This window comes from Lissotriton vulgaris, chromosome 1_1 (assembly GCF_964263255.1).
Source record: "Lissotriton vulgaris chromosome 1_1, aLisVul1.2, whole genome shotgun sequence".
Classification (NCBI taxonomy): Eukaryota; Metazoa; Chordata; class Amphibia; order Caudata; family Salamandridae; genus Lissotriton; species Lissotriton vulgaris.
In genome coordinates, this window is record NC_141685.1 from 1,316,541,411 (window position 1) to 1,316,561,791 (window position 20,381).

A 20,381-nucleotide genomic window follows, 5' to 3' on the forward strand; every position below is an offset into this window, starting at 1 on the left:
TCTGCCTGCTCTCGTTCTCACCACTTCCTTTTCACTTGCTTCTCCACCTACTCTGAGTGTGTCGTTTTGCCTATTTCTCTCACTGTAGCTTCCTTGCTCCTGTTCGCGTTTGCTCTTGTCCATTTCCTTCCCTTTTTCCTTTTGGGTGGTCTCTTCTTCTGTACTATTTTCTTCTCCTTCCCAGGTGTTACCATTCTCACTTTCCTCACTTTGCTCTTCTCCTCTTTCTTCACTTCCTTTTCCTAGCACTCCCTCTTCCGGGTGCAGTCCTCCTTCCATCGCTATTTCCCATTTGAGGATCTTGTTACATTTAGCCATCATGTCTTGTGAGCATACTTTGCCATCGCTTAACAGTGCTGACCGGGCGTATGGTTCAATGACTTTGAGGGGCGGCGTTAACTTACTTTCTCCCTTCCTTTTCAACGTCGCAGTTTTCACCCTCACCCAGTCTCCTTTCTCCAAGGTCACTCCTTGCACATTTCGCCTTTTGTTATAATGTTCTGTGTATACTTCCTGTGCTCTCTCTAGGTTTCCTTTCACCCCTGCTGGGGACCATTTGCTCGGTATGACCAAGTGTTTCCAAGCCATGTTGTCCTTAGTGAACGGTTCTCTTCCTTTCAACACTTTGAAAGGGCTGTATCCTGTACTTCCCGGAATGATGCGGTATGCCCATAGCATTTTGGGTAGTTCCTTCCCCCAGTCTTGACCTGCACTGATTGCTGCTTGGATGGTTCCCATGATCACTCTGTTGAAACGCTCGACCAACCCGTTTCCTGCCGGGTGGTAGATGGTGGTGTGTTTTACCTCTATCCCATTCCTGGCCATGAACGCTTCCCATTTGGCTGACACAAACTGCGGTCCATTATCGCAGGTTATCACTTTGGGGATCCCTTCCTTCACGAATGTCGCATTCAGGAATGACAACACTGCGTCCGTGTCCACTGTTTCTACAACTTCTACCTCCGGCCACTTCGAGTACCTCCATCACGATGGCATATTTTGGCACTCCTTCGATGTTCAGGATAGGTCCTATGATGTCAAGGGATACCATTTCCCAGGGGCTGCTGGGCAGTGGAAATTTTCCCAAGGGTGGTCTTATCAATGTTTGAGATTTGTCCGCTCTGGAGCATGATTCACACATCCTCACGTACTTTTCCACTTGGGCATCGATCGCAGGCCACCAGTATGCATGCTTTGCCAACGCCTTGGTTTTCGTGATTCCTTGATGTCCTTCATGCAGAATAGCTAATAAGTGTTCCACCAACTTCTGGGGCGGAATGACTTTGTCCCCCCTCAGTAAGAACATGGGATTCTCACCTATCGACAGTTCTTCCCTCACCTCCCAATATTTCCTCATCTGACTGTCTAGGTGTCTCTTGTCCGGCCATCCCTGAGTCTCATAGCCTTTGATCGCTTCCAGGGTTTCATCTTGGCTGTATGCTTCCATCCATTCCTGTTCGCTGATGACTTGTTCCATGTCCTGCGTGGTCGCTACCACGTATCCTTGCCATCCAGGGGGTTCCTGTTCGTCTGCTCCTTCCTTTGCTGCCGCCCTGCTTAAGAAGTCAGCGACCCTGTTCCTGGGGCCTGGTATGTACTCTACCTCATATACATAATCCAACAGCCTTATCGTCATCTTCGCTATACGCAGTGTTGCGTGTGCGTGTCCGGTTGAGGTGAGCACTTTGATCAGAGGTTTGTGGTCCGTGCGCACTAAAAACTTGGCTCCCCTTAGGAATTGTCTGAAACGTTCCATCGCCCACACAACGGCCAACATCTCCTTTTCAATAACACTGAACTTTTCTTCATTGGGCGCCAAGGATCTAGACGCAAAGCAGACCGTAGAGACCTCTCCTGTGTTTGATTTCTGCATCTGCACCACCCCCAGCCCTCTATCGCTGGCTTCTGTGGTTAGTATTGATGCTGCCGATTGATCAAAGCCCTTGAGTGGTATGGCCTCGCTCATTTCCTTTTTTAATGCCTCAAACTCTTCCTGTTCTTCCTTGTTCCATTTGAACCCGTTTCTCTCCTTCAGTAGTTGTCGTAGGTGGTGGGTCTTTGTGGCAAAGTGCGGGATGAACTTGCTGTAGAATTCAGCCATCCCTAGGAATGACCTGACGTCTTCCTTTTTGGAGGGGGCCGGTGCGTTCTTTATCGCCGCCAAGTTGGCCTTCTTGGGCTCAATTCCTTTTTCGCTGATTTCATGTCCTAGGTATATCGTTCTGGAAGTACTGTAACCCTTCCACCTTTTGGAACATCTTATGCATCAGCTTTTGAAAGACAGCTGCCGCTGACGCTAGTCCGAATGGCATCCTCATGAATTTGTAACACCCGAATGGTGTTATGAAGGATGTGAGGTAGCTGCATGTGGGGTGCAATGCTACTTGATGGTATGCCGAGGATAGGTCCACTGTGGAAAACCACTTTATTCCTTTGGTTTTCGTGAGCATCTCGTTTATGCGCGGCAGTGGAAATTTGTCAACCAGTATGTTCTTGTTGAGTTCTCTGAGGTCCACGCACAACCTCACCTTCGCATTGGGTTTCTGTGCAACCACCAAGGGTGATAGCCATTCAGCACTTTCGATGGCCTTTATTATGCCCCCTCTCTCCAACCTTTCTAGTTCTTCTTGAACTGCTTCTCAACATCGGAACTGTATGTTTCTGACCTTGTGGCTCACAGGTTTGGCTCCTTCCTTCAAATGTATCATGTGCGTGAATTTTGTTAATTTTCCTATTTTCCCACTGAACACTTCTGGATATGCTCTCTTCCATGCCTCTCCGTTGTATCCTTGTTCTGTGTCCGTAAGCATCACTTTCTCCACTCCTCCCGGATTGAGTTGAATGCCTAGGGCACCTTGGTCTTTCCAACCTAGCACGGAAGGCCCTTTTTACGACACATACAGCTTGCATTCGGCTTGACATCCTCTGAATTCAAATAACAAAGGACAATATCCCAGCATGGGTATCCTTTGTCCTGTGTAGGTGACTGGTCTCAGGTCCATGGGGTGTAGCTCCTCCTTTATTGTCTCCAGGAATTCTTCTTCCCATACCTTCCTTTGCACAATCGTGATGGGAGATCCTGAGTCTGTCATTATGTCGATGATCACTCCTCCTATGTTCATTTTTAGTACTGGTTTGTTGGACCCCTTGCAGTCCACATCCAGCACTTGGTCTGTTATGTAGAGAACTTCTTCCTGATACTCTTCGCCTCCTTGTGCTTCTTCCTCGTCGGCGCTGACCTGGTCGACGTACCTGACCGCTGCTCCTTTGGGCTTTCGTCTGCAGACTTTTTCGTAGTGGCCAAATATCCTGCAGTACGCACATTTCGCTCTGAAAGCTGGACACACTTTGTCGTTGCCCACATGTGATGTGCTACCACACCTGTAGCAACTTGTTCTCTTCTCCCCACTCGTCGTCTGCTGTGCTCCTGCATTCTGTTGGTTTCTTTTCGGGTATTGGCCTCTGGTCGGACCCCCTTGTTTAGGTTTGTCCCCTTTGTTGTTCACCATCACTCTGCACACTGTTTGTTTGCCCCCCGTGTCCTTCTTTGCTGCTTCCGCGCATCTTTTAGATAACTCCACTTTCTTCACTAAGGCCCATACCTCCTTGAGGGGCGCATCTCCATTTACCCATAATTTTTCTTGCACCGCTGTGTTCGACGTGTGCATTATTATTTGATCTCTTACCAGTTCATCATGTAGGTTTCCGAACTTGCACGTTAAGGCCAATTTTTGTAACGCTGCGACATATTCATCGATGGTTTTGCCGCTCTCCTGCTTCCTCTGGAAGAAATTGCACCTGTCTATGGCTACACACACGACTGGTCTGTAGTGCGCATCTAGATCTTCTATCGCGTGTTGGAAGACCTCTGTGTCCGTGTCTTGCCTTGTTATCTTCACTATGTTGTCGTACACCCTTATTCCTTCCGGCCCTAAATTGTGCAGGAGTATCTTCTTCCTCCTTTGGCTGGAGTATTCCGCCTCGCCTTCTTCCTCTAGTGCCGACAAGTAGTTGAGAAAATACCTCTTCCAGTCCTCCCATGGCATCGTGGGTTCACCTCTTTTGGGCAGGAAAGGCACCATGCTGGTGAGTGATGTGGAGGGTGTAGCCATCCTTTTGTTGCTCCTTGGCTGAGCTCTGGCTTGCCCGTGGTTACTGGGTGGGCTTCCCGGTGCTTGCCCCTCTTCACTTGTTCCCTCCTGGGACCGGCTGCCGTCGTAGCTGTCCGGTGTTCCTCGGGCGTCCAGTTTTGCTTCCCTCCTTTTCTCTCTGGTAGGGTCGTTGGCTCTCCCCTAACCAGTCCGCCCTTTTTGGCGCTCTTTGCTTCTCCCTTTTTGTTCTGGTAGCTGCTGCGCCTTGGCACCCTCGTGACTCCGCGTGTGTGGAGCGTCGCCAGTCAAAGTATGCCCCTCCTAGTATGCTGCCCGAGGTTTCTTGCCTCTGCGCGCAGTTGGGCTTGTTCTTTCTGGCGCTCTCTGCAGCTGTCTTGCCCCCTTGCTTGGCGTTGCGCCTCCGAGCCGTGTCTGCGCCGCTCTGGTGTGTTGTTAGGTGGCACGTGTTTACTTATGAGGCCTGCCGCGCTCAGAGTTCTCTTCGATGTGGGCTGCTCCTCCGGTGATGCAGTGTGTGATCACCCTTTCCTTTTTTTTTTTTCGTGGGTCTTCACTATGTTAATCCCGCCTCGTCGCCATTGTAGAAGTCGCCCTTTACTGCATAAATGATACGCTGAAACTCAATTATTTATTTAAACTCTTTATTCCCTCGGAGCGCTGGGGAAACGCTCTTGCTGCCTTCGGGGCCCGGCCGCTATCTAAAATGGCCGCCCTTCCGGTTCCGGTCTCCTCCCCCTGGGGAACACTAGACCGTCACCACAAATTCTCAAAAAGATTTCTCAGCTCTAAAAGTGTACATTCTTGTATCAATATGAAGGTCGAGTGTGTACTATACCAGGGTTTCAATTGCTGTACTTGTACAGTCTTTTGTTTCGGTTTTGCCACATGATTTCTATTTGATACCAGTGTACAAAAACATATAAATGTGCGTTTGGTACTGTTTAGCTTTATGCTCATGGGATCCCTTTGTCGTTGGACTCTATGATTCACACAATATTTTTTTTAGTTAATAAATATTTTTAGACATCAAAATTTGGGGTTAAGGCAGATTTCTTTCATACATGCAGTACCCTTGCATTCAGGACACCTAGAGGAACAAGGCTGAGGGTCAACCATTGGCAAGAATATGTTCCAGTGTGAGGGGAAACGAGGGAATTGCAGCGTCGGCAGCACCATTAGAGTGGATGCGCGCCTCCCCTCTGCCACCACCAGTAAAGAAATAGATAATAAAACTGGGTTTAAACTCGTTTTACTTTTGTTTTCTTTTAATCCCACGGACCCGCCCCCCAGGACTCTGACGAGTCTAGGGGGCAGGACCAGGGGATGACACTGCTGGTGGGGGAGTAGTAGCCCCCCCCCTTACTGCGCATGAGGTGTTGGCTGGCCGTCTCAGGCCAGCCAAACCCCTCATGCACAGTGAAACTTTCTCCAGCCTCGCCTGCGTTGCTGGGGCTGGAGAGAGCAAGCACAGGCTCCCAGTATGCCATGGAGCGCAAGTTGCCGACGCTCAGGACAATCATGAAGCTGCTCTCATGCGAGAGCAGCTTCAGGATTGGCCGCAGGGCTTGAGAACACACCCAGAAGCAAGAAGAGCAGATGTGCCTGAGACAGCAGCGCCAGCAGCATTAAGGTAAGTTTAAGTTTATTTTTTATTTGTACTCTAACCCTCCACACCTCCCTCCTCCGGTCCAGCCCTCCACCCCCTCCACGTTGGCAGGGGACAGACCGCTACTGGGGAATTAACATGTTTTGAGAAAAAAAATACTACAAATCTGAAAAACATAATGTTAAGTGCATTGTCCCACCGCACCTGTCAGAGATCTGGCACTCAGGGTCTGAAACCTTATGATGCCTGTGTGATGAAAATATATAGTTTTAAATGTCCATGAAGAGAAGTGTTGATACCTGCAACCAAAGAATTAGATAGCCTAAAGCGGCATTTTACTTTAAGTTGCTTTCCAACTGCACTGTACCCGTTTTATTGCCTGTGGGTACCCTAAACCCATAGAAAACCCTTATATATCTGGTACCCCATATTGCTGAGACACAGAACCACTATTAAAAGGGTCAAGCCAAGGCAGGGACATATTCCTGATCGAGGGAACCTGGAGGAAATTAACATTTTTGGGGGGGAAATGTATAAAAGTCCTAAAAACGCTATGTTCAGAACCCCGTGATGCCTCTTTGCATAAAAAGATGCACTCCTGTTTTTAATCGCAGCTCTGAAGAAGTCGTGGTACCAGAGTCTTTCCTCTCTTAATGACGCTCGACTAGCAGACACGGTAGCAAAGGTACGCATACAGTAAAATGACAGTGTTAAGTTTCTTATAATTGGGTGTTGTAAGAGCCCTGACCTGTTGTGGTTGGCTGAGGTTGACGACACAAAGCGCCGTCGGTTTTGTGACTGGTTACTGTGTACTCTGCTTCTCATTGCCATTGGTTGGATCAAGTGCATAGGCCTCGCCCACTTTTTTGTCACATCTGGGCTGTGGGTACAGGGAGGTTGAGCTAGAGTAGATTCGACAGTAGGTGTCTGGCGCTCGCAAGAGTCATTGTTATCAATCTGGTAAGTAATCGCTCATGTATTAATTGGGTATGGAACGCTGCATGCAAAAATATAGCTTGATAGAATACAGCCGTTTAGCTGTGCGCATGCGCAACATGCATCATAGTTTCTTTAAGGTGGCTCTTAAAGGGATATTGCCCTAATACCTACGATTGTCATTCAATGTATAGCTTCAGAGTTTTTATCCTAACGCACGTAGCATTTTTCCATGCAGGTATAGCATAAAAATGATAGCATACAAAATAGAAACCTGTTGGTTAACTGGCTGAAGGTGACAGTTAACTGGCTGAAGGTGACACACTTGGCTGGAGTCTACTTGTTAGCCGAGGCCAGGGTGTGGTAACTGTCAAAAGTTTATCACAGGGTCTACTTCTGATAGAGTGCTCAAAGGAGGCACAGTGAACCCTGAGCGTGTCATGCAAACTCTCATTCCTGCCTCATAATGCATATATGCCACCTCGCGTTTCGGATGAAATCTCCCGATTAAATTGAAATAACTAGTTTTTTTTAATTTGTTGTCCCTCCCAAAATAAAAGTGATCTTAAAATCAAGTAAAGGCTAACTCAGTTCTGCTCATTGCATATTCCAAATATTATCATGTCAGAATTTTCTGATGCTTTTACTATGTGCTTGAGTACCTATCCCACTCATGTTTTTATTTTCTTTGCATTTTGGTACTCGTAGTTTTAGTTTATTAGACGTATGCTTAGAACTACACATACTATAATGACAGGATAACACTTGGACTGTTATGGGGTTGGGAAACGCGAGTGGTCTTGACATATACATAGCCAGCACTCAGTTTGCTCCACAAGGAGAACTTGAAAGTTTAAGAGGGCTCTTCTTTAAAAGAAAATGGTGAAAACATTCTCACAATGGTGATACGAAGGTAACTTTTAGAGGCATTTTGCTTGGTAGAAGGGCAGGGTAATGTGCTTAAAAATAATGTTCCATGATCCAAATGAGTGCCTTGACGTGTATCCCGTAAAGCTGAGTTATTGAGGTGAGTTGACAAGTATGCATCTGGGATATTGTCGACTCTTTCTGAGTGTAAACAGTGACCATAAATTCCAGTCTTATCTTGGTTTACCTCAACTGGGCTAACCGACCTAAGACTATGGTCAGTCCAAAGATAAAAGCCAATGCTAGTGATGCGATTACTGGTGACATGGATGAAGCCAGATATCGAAGTGTGACAAAAGAAATGTAGAATACTATAACAGGTCCGAGGTGGGGCAGACGGCAGTTCTGGGAGGAGAAAGGACTTCTGCAGAACAGATTGATGCTTCTTAGGTTAGCATAAGCACCTATATATCATTAGATTTCAAAGATCATCATGGAATATTCACTCAATGAGACACGGTCCTTTATTTTCAGAAACTCTTCCTTATACTTGGCTAGAAGGTTGCCTTTCATTTCTCACAATTCTTGAGACACCATACAATGCAAAACAGCCCCTTCTTTGCGAGATCACCGTAAAATTATTCTAAAATGTGCAATTCCATTCTAAAAAGTTCACTGGAATATTGTGAAGAGTGGGTTTGCATCCAGTGCCATGACGTCCGAAATGGGATATCAGTGGAAAAGTTAAATTAAAAGTCTTGACACATTCTAGGATTCTTTTGCATTCTGTATTTTTACTTTTTTTATATAGCAATTTCGGTTTCTGAATCCGTTTTTCCTTTATATTAAGATTTCATGTGTGTCAACAATAAAGTAAAAAAAGAAACATTCACAACAGGTGCATATTTTTGCTTACATTGAAAGACTCATTCCGTGGGGACAATACTGCATTGAAAATTAAGTTACCATGTGTCAAAGAAAAAAAGTAAACTTCAGTAGAATGTTCAGGTAGACAATCCCTCGTTAACATTGCCAGGGTGTGTACTTGTTTGTTATCGTTTGTATGTTTTGTTTGAACTTCTACTGTGTACTGTCCTTTTAATTTTTTTTAAATGTTGTCCTTTCTCTAGAATGATGCTAATTATGATTCTGCGCAGTTCTATTGATACCATTTCTTTTAGATTGGCTATGAAAATCAGCTCTTTGAAACGCTGGATTCAGGGGGTGACCTGCCTTGCTCCAAAGTACTAACAAATGCAGCTGTTATATTTGGTTTTCAGTTTGAGCGTACAGGAGACATAGTGATTTTTCCATGTACAGCAGTTATCGAGAAGGGAGGGACATGCTCCAGACAACTCTGCCTTTCCAAAATTATGTCATTAGGAAAAGATGCATGATTTTATGCCACTAGTCCACCGAGGAGAGCGAGAAGCTGTTATGTCAATAGTGAAGGATGGGTCAGCTTGGGACCATGATTAATAAGAATAGCACTTGTTCCTGTGTGAGGGGAGAGAGAGGGAGGGCAATGGCTTCCACAACTATTTGCAAGAGTCCCAGGTTAGCTCTCATTTGGATCCTTGAGTGGGTCTTGAGAACACCGAGACTCAGGACCGGAGCTAGACATACCTTTGAGAGCTTTCGTATCCTGGACTTTTTCTGGTCACTTTTCGAGGCGTGAAAACCATAGCACCTGTAGGAAACTCAATCTCAGTATTCCTACTGAGTGCAAAGCACGCGCTGTTTCTTGAGTTTTCATGCTGTACTCGTGTAGGCATCAGATAGTTGGTAAGTGTGCTATATACAAATAAATAAATTGTCTATCTCCCACGCCCCCTTTGAATTTCTGCTCCCTGTAACCTCACAAACTAAGCCCCATGTCATGCAAGTGTGCTAGAGCATCAACGTAAAAAGCTGTTGCACTCTGATTTCCACACTCCAAACAGTGTTTGGCAGTGCTTTGAGGTGCAGTCAGGACAACAGAAGCAGTATGCTAATGCTGTAGGACAAGCCTTAGCTCAACCTAGATCCAGGTTTTCGAGGCTCCAAATAGTCAAAATCCAGTCTTGTTTTCAGGACATCCATAATGATTATGTGTGAGCAAATATTAAGAATCTTGCTGGAGATTATGTACTTGCCCGTTCGTCATTTTGAAAACCTGACTGATTTCCTCTTCAGTGTCTGAACAAGTGCAGCCCTATTTTAAGCATAATTTAAGGTAAGTTTGATATATGTATATATATATATCAGTAGAACATTCTCAGAATATACATTGAATTCTGTAATACGAAACCTGTTCTATTAGTCACGGGGATCTGTATTTCTTGTGATACCATCTCCATCTTTATGCAGGCAATAATCATAGTAAATCTTTTCGAGATGATGCCCCTCTTCCCTTGGACACTGGTCTATGCCATGGTGTAAGCTCATTTGATAAAAAAACAAATTCAATGCAAGTTCGAGGATAACTGCACAGGCCAGTTTTGATCATAGAATTTGATTAATCGCCTAAAATATATTATTTAAGCCCATACATATTTTCAAACTCATTCACACAAAAGAAAAAATGAAGGATGAATTACATTGGTTGACAGCTTAATGAGAATGTTTTTGTTGGATGCAGTATTTTATCACATGGGAACAAAGACCGCACCATTGCCCAAATTGTAAAGGTAGATAATTGTTTTATCTGCAAAATAAGTCTCATAATAGTGGCACAATATTAAACCAAGTTGTAAAGTATAGCACGCCTAGTGCAAGTATTGAATGAAAAATAAAAAGGAAGGTTGGAAAGCAATACCTAGTGAGTGGTCATGATTTAGAAGAACAAAAGGTTGGTGACGAAATCAAATGTGGAGCGTTCAGGGGGAAGAAAATAGATGAACTAGATCAGACATCTATCTGCCACTGAGTTAATGTTGCTGTGTTCAAAGTAACTCAGAACACATTTTACATCAAGCACGTAAACAAATGGCCGTTTTGGATGCTGCTGTACACCAAGGTGTCCTGTTCAGCACATTTGTACCAAACTTGTCTTATCTGTTTCACTGTCTAAGAAGCTCTGACCCCCTGAGTTTCCTTAGGCAAAATGTTAGAGATTGCGTGTATTCACACTTATGACTGCCAGCTAAAGACAAATGTTGGCTGAAACTGTACAATTATAAATTCTGCAGAGCTTGCTGTGAGAGGACCATGTGAGAAGATGACAATATATTTTCAAAAAGCATATCTGCAACTGAGGGTCTCTTCTCAGGGCTAAAATGCTTTTTAGGATCAGGTAACTGAGTCGTTTTTACATTCTACCATGCATTACCTCTCCTTCAATCTTTGCAGATTACACAGTGGAACCGTTTATTTTACATCATTTGTGATATCTCTTGTTTTCTTCTTTCCAGTTATAAGGCATCCCCTATATTCTAGCAAAATGGCATCTGATAATCGTTGGTCTCCTGAGGAATCAGACAGCCAAACATCTAAATTGCTTCGGAAGTCAAAAGATTCTCCTTTTGTCCCGGCAGGTGAGCATTGTCCTTTCTGAGCAACTTTAATCTATAACACAATTCCCATCGTACCAAACCAGTAGTACTGCCCCAGCTCCTCAAATAGATATTTTCCTATACATTATTATCTTGGCTCCATTAGCCTCCTGCTTTCTTGTTACTTTAAATTGAAACAATCTACCTTAAGGTACCTCCTCCAATGGTCACATTAGTAGCCAAGAAGGTTTGAAGGTTTAGAAATGGGCCTGAGGCGTCATAGTCTGAATGTTACTTACTGTCATTCCAGTCCAGATTACAGGTGTCTGATTATTAAGGTGTTATTGTAACACTCACATTCTTTGTTACATTTGTTTCAGTGCCCTTTTAGATTCTGTAGATGTACAGAATTACTATTCATAAATTGCAATCAGTCGCAGTGAGTTCAATGAGCATTGTGCTTCTAATGTTGGATAAGTTGACGGTCTGCACCCTAGGGCAATGGGCTGTAATCATCCTGTACCAGAATTCTTTAAAATGTGTTATTTCGAAAGAGGCATCTGGGCAAACCTAGGCAAGTGCGCATTTCTTCCCTTAGTTGAGAACCCAATTCCTTCCTTAGTTCAGCACTGAGCTCTAAATTTCTGCAATTGCTCCTTTAATTGCGAATCCATTTTGAAACAGTGTTGCCAGCCCTGATCCTTATAAATGACCTAATTGATAACATTGTGCATTGTGTTGATTTCCTTTCTTAAGGTTGCCGTAGTTCCAGTATCAACATTACCAAAAATGGTACGATTAGGTTCTTTTCATGGTAATCCCCACAACTATACTAAGTATTGAATGAGGGTAGAGGTCCTTCGACCATTATCTTCTAGATCAGCGGTTCTTAACCCGTGATCAGCCGTAGTTCCAGTATCAACATTACCAAAAATGGTACGATTAGGTGCGTTTCATGGTAATCCCCACAGCAGTACTAAGTATTGAATGAGTGTAGAAGTCCTTCGACCATTATCTTCCAGAACAGCGGTTCTTAACCCGTGATCCGGTGAACCTGGGGTCCGCAATGCCAACTCAGGGGGTCTGCAACTGCTTAGAAAATTAAATAATATAAAATTACTTAAATGTAAATAGATAAGCAAAAATAAATGTTAAATTTAAATTGTTCTGTAAATGTGAAGGAATTTGAAATTGGAGGCTAAAAATTAAGTCAGTATTCTCAGGTTGATTTGTGGGAGAAGGGCAAGTGCATTAACCAGAATACAATATGGAGGGTGGGTGGCCTCAATTGAATTTAGAAACACTCCAGCCTTCCTATTAAGATCATTACATTTTAGATTTTTTTCATATTTGTCAGTGAATTACAGAACATATTTCATCATTTGTGTACTAGTTTGATGCATGCTTGATTATGTATTTTTGTGCATTGTTTTGCTGTTCAAATCATCAAAATTGCTTAGGCCAAGGTCCCCAGATTCCAAACATAATTCAGTAGAGGGTCTCTAAGTTTACAATAATGATTCGTAGGGGTCCCCGGACTGCAGTAATGCTTAAGTGGGGGGTCCACTGAGATCAAAAGGTTAAGAACCACGGTTCTAGAAGAATTCCTAGCCAGGTACACAGCCTTATATATCACCTTCAGACTGGATAGTTATCCAAATATGGAGCTCTTCACAAATGCCCGACTCAGGTATTTAAGGCATTCCATGGACAGCCCTCCTCTACAGGTCCCACATTGTCAGCTGAAACCACCTTGCAAGGACACTAAGTTTTCCATCCCTAATCCACCATGTGCCATGTTGTGGTTCCAAGACATATAATTGCTGCACTTGCTTGGCTGGCATACAAGGGGTCTGAAGCTGCTTGTCATCTCCTAATGGAAATGCCAGGTCCTGCAACTCAACGCAACAACAAACCCGACCTTTCGTAAACCCCTGTCATCATGTTTTCAGCTCCTGGAAACTGTGCATGGTGCATTCATGCTTCCACCAATCATCAACCATGGCCATATTTCCTCATAAACCTAATCAACCCAAACGTTTATGTCTGCTTATTCTGTGTAAATTGTATGTAGAACACTACTAGTGATAATGTTCTTCGTAAACCCACACATAAATGAACGAAAAGAGACAAACGTGCCATATCACAAAAAAGAAATGTAATGCTACATTGAAGGTTTGATTGAATAGGGCTTAAACTGACATTCTACTGTTACCATGAATCAGTCGCCCAGCTGTATGCACTGCTAAGGCCTCAAGACAAGATCATAACCTGCTGGCAGTGTCCCAAGATCTCAGGGATTTCGAATGTCTGACAGGAATCCAGGATCAATTCCAGATTTTCATTGCAGTCAATGGCGAAATGATTTCCATTTAGATTTAGAATATACTAATTTTCTTGTGTGACTAGCTTAAAAGTCTGGCACGGATTCTTCACTGCCGGAACTTTGTTGGATACCCTGCTTTATATAGTGGCCACAACAAGGAGGGTCGCTGTAAACCTGCCAGGCTATGTGCTGTCCAGTATTAATGCGAATGCACAGTATTTCGGATCGTGCAGGGCACGTTTAAAATACGAATACAGTATATTTGTAGGGCGGAATTTGTGCAGGGCCATTCCAGGCCTCTAACAAGGTCATAGGGAGAGTGTTCTAGTTTTGCCGGAAGTACCCATTGCACATCACGTGGCACCAGATGCCCTCTTCAAAGAGGGCTGTCCCAGAAAGTTTATTTTTAGACGAAGCTGTGCCCTGAATGCCTGGGTATATAGCACAGTGATGTAGTTTAAATAACTTATCAGTTTTTCCAGTAAGATAAAACGTGGGACTCTGCCAATATGCACTCAAAAGTCTGACGCCGATCTTTGCTGGCAGCAGTTACAGAACAAATACCAATTGACGTGGATTTGACAGCAGCACTACCTCCGCCACTCCAAGCATTTTAATAATAATGAGACCAACAACATGTAGTTCCGTTTTTTAACTTTCCAAAACCACTGGACAACATGATGATGGGGTCACTCGACAAGACACCACGCGACCTTTGCACTGTGCCAAAGCTGTAATATACCTCCTAAACAAGTAAGAAGTATAAAAGCAGGAAGCGGAGTACTAAATGAAACTCTTGTAGCAGTTGATCATTGGTTACCTCAACCACAACCAGAATTGAATCTGGTCAAACTCCAGAGGTGGAAGAGAATGTGCTGTTTGGCTGATCGGCGGATTTCGAGGCTTCAATGCAAGTATGTACTTACCTTGCTAATTGCTACGCTCCGCCCCCTAAAGTTGGAGTGAGTCGATGCATTGAAAACGTGCATTAAATGATGCTGAAGAAGTCCTAGATGTCGGATCTCTCTTGAACTGCAAGACTTTTTTCCAAGTTTTCTGCAACACAATCAGCTGTTTTAAATCTACACCTCGCTGTCTTTGCTTTTCCAAGACGAGGATGGTGACTACCTCCAAGACCGTAATTTTTGAAATTATTAGCATTACTTTCCACAGACCAAAACAGGTCCACATGGAAATTATATAAGGGTTAAGAAGAGTGGTGCAAGTCAATCCGCGTGGCAGGGTTGGATTGTTGTGTTTTAAGTTGTCCTTCCTGCCTTGCACAGGGGCGGTATAATATTTACAGTGGCATGTTCAGGTGTTCCAGTTATATTTTTGTAATGTGTATTGGTCCGGGAAATAGAGGTTTTCTGTTGGAGTTCCCCTTTAAATTGACTCTCACCGAAAGAGACAGGTGGGAGAAATATATCCGTTGCTGTAAATCAGTGTTTATTGAATTTCCACAATAACGTTCAACAGGCCACTAATGATGGTTGTTGTTCATTAGGTTTGACTAATCCGGTTAGCTTGCAGCCGTGCAGGACCTACAGCATCTTTTCATTATGAAAACAGCTGAGCTTCTTGACTGGGGCAGGCGCAGGAACAGGAGGGCTCTGCATCAGGGCCTGTCAACCTGATTAGTATGCGATGCTGTCTGCTTATGGGGTTGCAGCGACCTTAGCTTCCCTCAGCCCCCACTCTTCCGGATCACAGTGGGCTGATTTAATTTGAAAGATGAAGTGATGTGTCCGGTGTATTGATTTTGACCAGAGCACTGTGGCATTGTGTATCGAGTGGCTTTGGGATTGTTAGCAGACCACTCACGTTGGAGGTAAAGTACACATTTCTAATGAATGTACCAAGACATTGAGTGGAACCAGTGGTGTGTTGGAGTGCATCAACTGAGGTTTGAGGAGAGTCCTGTTACCTCTGGCTAAATGATTAGTGAAGGTTCTGCAGGATAATGCGCCCATTTCCGAAGGCCCTGTCTGGTGTAATGTGTCCAGTTCTTAGGTTCACGCATGTCCAGTTCTGGAGGCTACATCTGAGATTTTGCGTCCACTTCTGTAGGTCTCTTCAGTGTGGTGTGTCTAGTTCTACAGGATACTTCTGGAAAGCTCCTCTGGAGATCAATGTTCCTACCTAGAGGGAATGTATTGTCTCCATTTACAGAAGCCACCTTTGGCGTGTCGTTTCCAGTGTGGAAGGCCAGACCGTCAGAAGGATAGGGACAAACATGAGACTGTCCAGTGGGATGCACCACACAAGTAGCAAAAGAACAGCACATTGGGATCCTTGTCCCTCTCTTTATAGGTCTCAGTCCTCATAAACTAAAGGAGAAGAGGGATAGGTGTGGTAGGTCCATTAAGGCACTACAGGCATATTAATGCAGGATTGGAGAAAAGGCCATCCACAAAGAAGGGCTCTAGCACAGAGAGGTTGCATGAGGACCCTCAGAAATATGCTTGTTTTTTCACAGAGCCCTAGCTTTGGAAAATAAATTCTTACGCCAGTGAATTGATTGAAAGAGACACAAACCAACAACAGCGAACGTGAAGGCTAAGCTGAGAAGTAAATTGGGGCTACTGTGTTAAACCGTGTTAAACCAGAAGGTAACTTGAGCAAACTGAATAGAAACGTGATTTGATAATTCCCTGCTGGTTTGTAAACATTGATCTACGTCTATCTTCTCTAGGTTTCTTTTGCAGTTAGAAATGTATTACAGGCTTCCTTTTCCACACATCTACCAAAATGAATTACTAGGTGTAGGTGTAGGTGTATGATGTAAAAACAAAGAAATCTCTCTTTCTCTCTCGCACTCTCTCTCTCTCTCTCTCTCTATTTATATATATATATATATATGTATATATTTATAATGAAAAAACAAAGAAATCTCGCTCTCTCTCGCTATATATACTAGTAGCCCGCCCCAGTATTGCCTGGGGCAGAAAGGGGTTGGGGGCAGCATTTGAGGCTTGCGTTCTGCCCGCCCCGGCCCCCGCCCGCCACGACATTGTCTTTGAGCCTGCGCCCAACCTCCCGTCCCCTCCCCTCCCCTGCCCTCTCCCGCCCGTGTCCCGGAGAGCCTCATCCTTACCTCAGCCGCCGGTCCCGATCCAGGCTCCCCGCCCGCACAGGCCGCCACTTCGCCCAGCAGCAAGCAGGGCAGCGGCAGTCCTCCCAACAGGTCGCGATCTTCGCCGCCATTTCAGGAAGTGTTCAGGAAGTGTTGGGAGCGCAAATGATGTCATCACGCAGACGTCGCGGCCGGCGCTACTTGCAAGGGTCTACTTTATTTTTATTTCTAAATTTTTTAAACATATATTTTTTATTTTTAATAGCCTATGTCCTTCTGCTTGCCCTGAGGTTTTCAAAGATGTCTTGGGTGTTTTGATTGGTGGTGTACTTTTCGAGTTTACCTGGCTCAAAGGCACAGTTCTCTCTTTATAATAGTAGTATAGATGTATATATTTATAATGTAAAAACAAAGAAATCTCTCTCTATATATATATATGATGTAAAAATGAAATCTCTCTCTATATATATATATATATATATATATATATATACATACACATATATAAATAGACATATATATATAGCGAGAAAGATTTCTTTGTACATCATATGTATATCTATAGAGATTATATATGTGTGTATACATATAGATTTGATAAGCGTAATACACTGTTTATTAAAATTGTTGATTGTGGGTAAAGGGTCAACGTTAATAAGAAAAAAAGCCTAGAGCGTCTCCGGTCACCAGTGATAGTAAATAGAATATCGCATCCAGTGCATGTCCATGTATGGTTTATTCAATTTTCTTTTTTTTATTTAAAGTACTCATAGACAATGCACTCTACTTGGGTAATAACAGCTTTGCACTGTGATGTCAATTGTGGGCTTCGTATTTATTGGTACACTTGTTCTAAATAAGACGTGTTATTGAACTGCATAAATTATGCAAAAAGGAAGTAGGGAACCGTGGGCAGCTTCTTTATCTGGAGCACTCTAGAACACACACACACTCCAGAATTGCTCACCTCAAATGTCTATTTTAGGATGTCATAGATAGCGTAGTGCCATCCACACCAAGCTAGTAAAGTGGCAAAGTAATTTGCCATTTTTCCAGCAAAGTCTTTAAGCATAGGATTAGCTAATGACATCCATGCTGAGCTGAAAAATGACAAAGCTTTTTACCATTCCAGCCACAGTATGAGCACCTGGTATAAGTCAAAGTAATACCCTTTCAGATTTCTACTGGGTGCTCCCTTGTGCCTCGACAAAGCTACATCTATCTCACGAGCTCTAATGAGAGAAACACAGGCCAAGGACTGGTTTTATTTATTTCATGTTGGCTGGGATGGTATTGTTACCAATTTAAAGTTTTAATACAGTGCCTTGAGTGGTAAAAGGCTTTTGTAATTTTTCAGCTTAGATTGGACGCCACTATGCTAATCCTATGCATCAAAAAGTCTGCTACAAAAACAGACATTTGAATATTGGTGATTATATATGTAAATAGTTGCCAGTAGGTAGTTACAGTTAGGACCATGTTTCTATAGGAATAGCATTTTTTGACTTGCCTATAACTTTGGCTCCGGTTGACGCATCTTCATGACATTTTCCCCAGAAAAGTGTCAAGTTAGGTCTTGTGTATGGAAAGTTTCAGGGGGCGAGAAAAAGGGATGTATTTTTCCATGTTAATTCCCATAGGACCTTTAAACACGCCTGCAACCCGAACTGCAAGACAGAATTACACCAAATTTTGACAGAGAGGTAAATTTGGTTATGCAGATTGTGCTTTAATAGTGATGTTTGTGGCCGCAGATATTTCACAATATTTTCGCAATTAATTGCGAGTGCGTGCATCACAAAAATGCTGTGATTGGCTAGTCGCAACCTTTAGAGAAAGTTGCGGCTGCCATTTTATGGATCAGGGCACGGGTCTGGGGGCTTAAAATTCGGGATAAAGCTGATAAAAGGAGGGGGGTCCAGGTAGAGATATTCTGACCCCATGTTTGGCAAGTAGTAGTGTTAATGCCACAAGTTGTGTCCAAAAGCATTTGTTTAAAAAAAAATTTTTTTCCCCCTCACGCAATATTTGTGAATACGCCGTGACCTCTAGTGCGGCCCCCGTGTAACGTCGCTGTGCTTTCGCGAACATCAAAAAGTTGTCGCAAATTTTGCAGATAAAAAATATATATTATATACAACAATATACATACATACATACACACGCACACCCACCCTCAATTTTACTTTTACTTAGGCACTCACTCACACACCCACTCACAGACCCAATCATTCACTGACAGACACACTTAGTGACTCATGCACCTCCTGACAGATTCACTTACGTACTCACTCACAAACCCACTCAGACACTGATGTACCTACTAAACAACTCACTCAGAGACTGATGCATCCACTCACAGACCCATGCACCCACTCTCACGCCCACTCAGACACTAATGCACCCAGTCACAGTCCTACTGAGTGACTGAGACATCCAGTGACACACTCACTCAAATACCGATGCACACACAGTGATAGATCCACTCAGAGACTCAGACACCAACTCACACACCCACTCAGACTTGCATGCACTCAGTCAGAGGCCCTCTCAGCTACTGAGACACCCACTGACAGACCCACTCATAAACTCATGCACCCACTCTCACGCCCAGTCAGACACTAATACACCCAGACTCAGACCCACTCAGACTAAGACACTAAATGATAGACCCACTCAGACAAAGATGCACCCACTGACAGACCCACTAACACACTGAGGTTAGGGGGTTGGGCAGTCATAATACTTTTAACCAAAGGCAGCAATTGCTGACACTTTAACCCTCTCTGGCTAATCCATATAGGGCCCGTTTACAACTTTTGGCACAGCAGAAGTAATAGGCGGTACACCAACACAATGTTCCTACCTCTAAAAATGGGCACAGCAATGGGAACGCCATAAGCAGTGCATTGCAGGGGCGTACGTTTTTGTTCAGCTCAGGTAACTATAACTGTTGAATTTCTCTGGTTTTCTATGAGTGAAATGTGCGCCTAACCTTTGTGTTTTTTGCAGTGAATTTCTATGGTTTAATTTTTTTTATTTCCCAACTGTAACGTCCATGTAACCTTTTCTTTCGTTCACTGAAAATATATATATATATATTTATGCAACGCTATGATGAGGTAATCTTACAGCATTAAATAAATCTTATCACATGGATATGTTTGCCCCAGCATTCAAAACGTTAAAGCTAAGACTGAATTCAGATTGCAGTCAATTTGTGACGTATATCACAAATCTACCTGGAATGTGCCAGCTGATTTGTTGGAAATACCGCCTCTCTGGCAACTAAACTGCCATGTTGGGTAATCTACTTTTCGCCCAGCAGTTGATAACGGTCTTTGGCCCTCAAAAAACAGGTAGTATTTAAATGGCTGCCTATAAAGTAGTCTATCCCAAACTGCTGATGCCTGCGTTCTTGATAAATAGCCATTAACATTCATAGATTTTAGTTAAAACAGAAACATGCGCCGGTGTGCCACAACATTGTTTTGGTATTCCAGATGTAGGTCAGTTCAAAAGACTCAAGACCTGGTACAATCTGGAGTAGATTATTTCCATTTTTTGTGAACTTTGTGGAGTCTTGTTGCCCTCCAGGTATTGCTGGTTGCTTTGCTGTGGTGGCGTATGGCCTCTACAGGCTGAAGCACAGAGGAGATCAGAAGATGTCCGTGCATCTCATCCACATGCGGGTTGGGGCCCAAGGATTTGTAGTGGGAGCCATGACCTTTGGTGAGTGTTATTCTTTCTTCATCACACATATTTCCCTGCCATCAAGTTACTTGGCACAACAAGTGACTACCACTCCTTATGTGGGTAATTTATTTGCTGTTGCCCCATCAAGTGACACCTTCCAAGCCTTTTGTTTTATTTGAGCTGCAGATACTGTAGCCATCTGCCACTTGAATGAACCACAGAAGGTGCATATGAATGATGAGTCTCGTTCAGCAGCAAAGGCACACTTTTCCTAACACCACTGGCATAG

At 43.7% G+C, this 20,381-nt stretch overlaps 1 protein-coding gene across 2 annotated transcripts in view; it reads left to right on the forward strand.

Annotated features, from left to right (window-relative positions):
* Positions 1-20,381, forward strand: part of HIGD1C (HIG1 hypoxia inducible domain family member 1C) — a 32,724-nt gene that overhangs the window by 1,150 nt on the left and 11,193 nt on the right. The window contains exons 1-3 of one of the 2 annotated variants that reach the window (XM_086965731.1): positions 6,541-6,678; positions 10,914-11,036; positions 19,994-20,128. In XM_086965731.1, the coding sequence (XP_086821857.1) occupies positions 10,943-11,036; positions 19,994-20,128 (229 nt within the window). In that variant the 5' untranslated portion in view covers positions 6,541-6,678; positions 10,914-10,942. Of the gene's footprint in view, positions 1-6,540; positions 6,679-10,913; positions 11,037-19,993; positions 20,129-20,381 lie in introns of those variants that run through there. The other variant, XM_086965724.1, reaches the window with a different exon arrangement.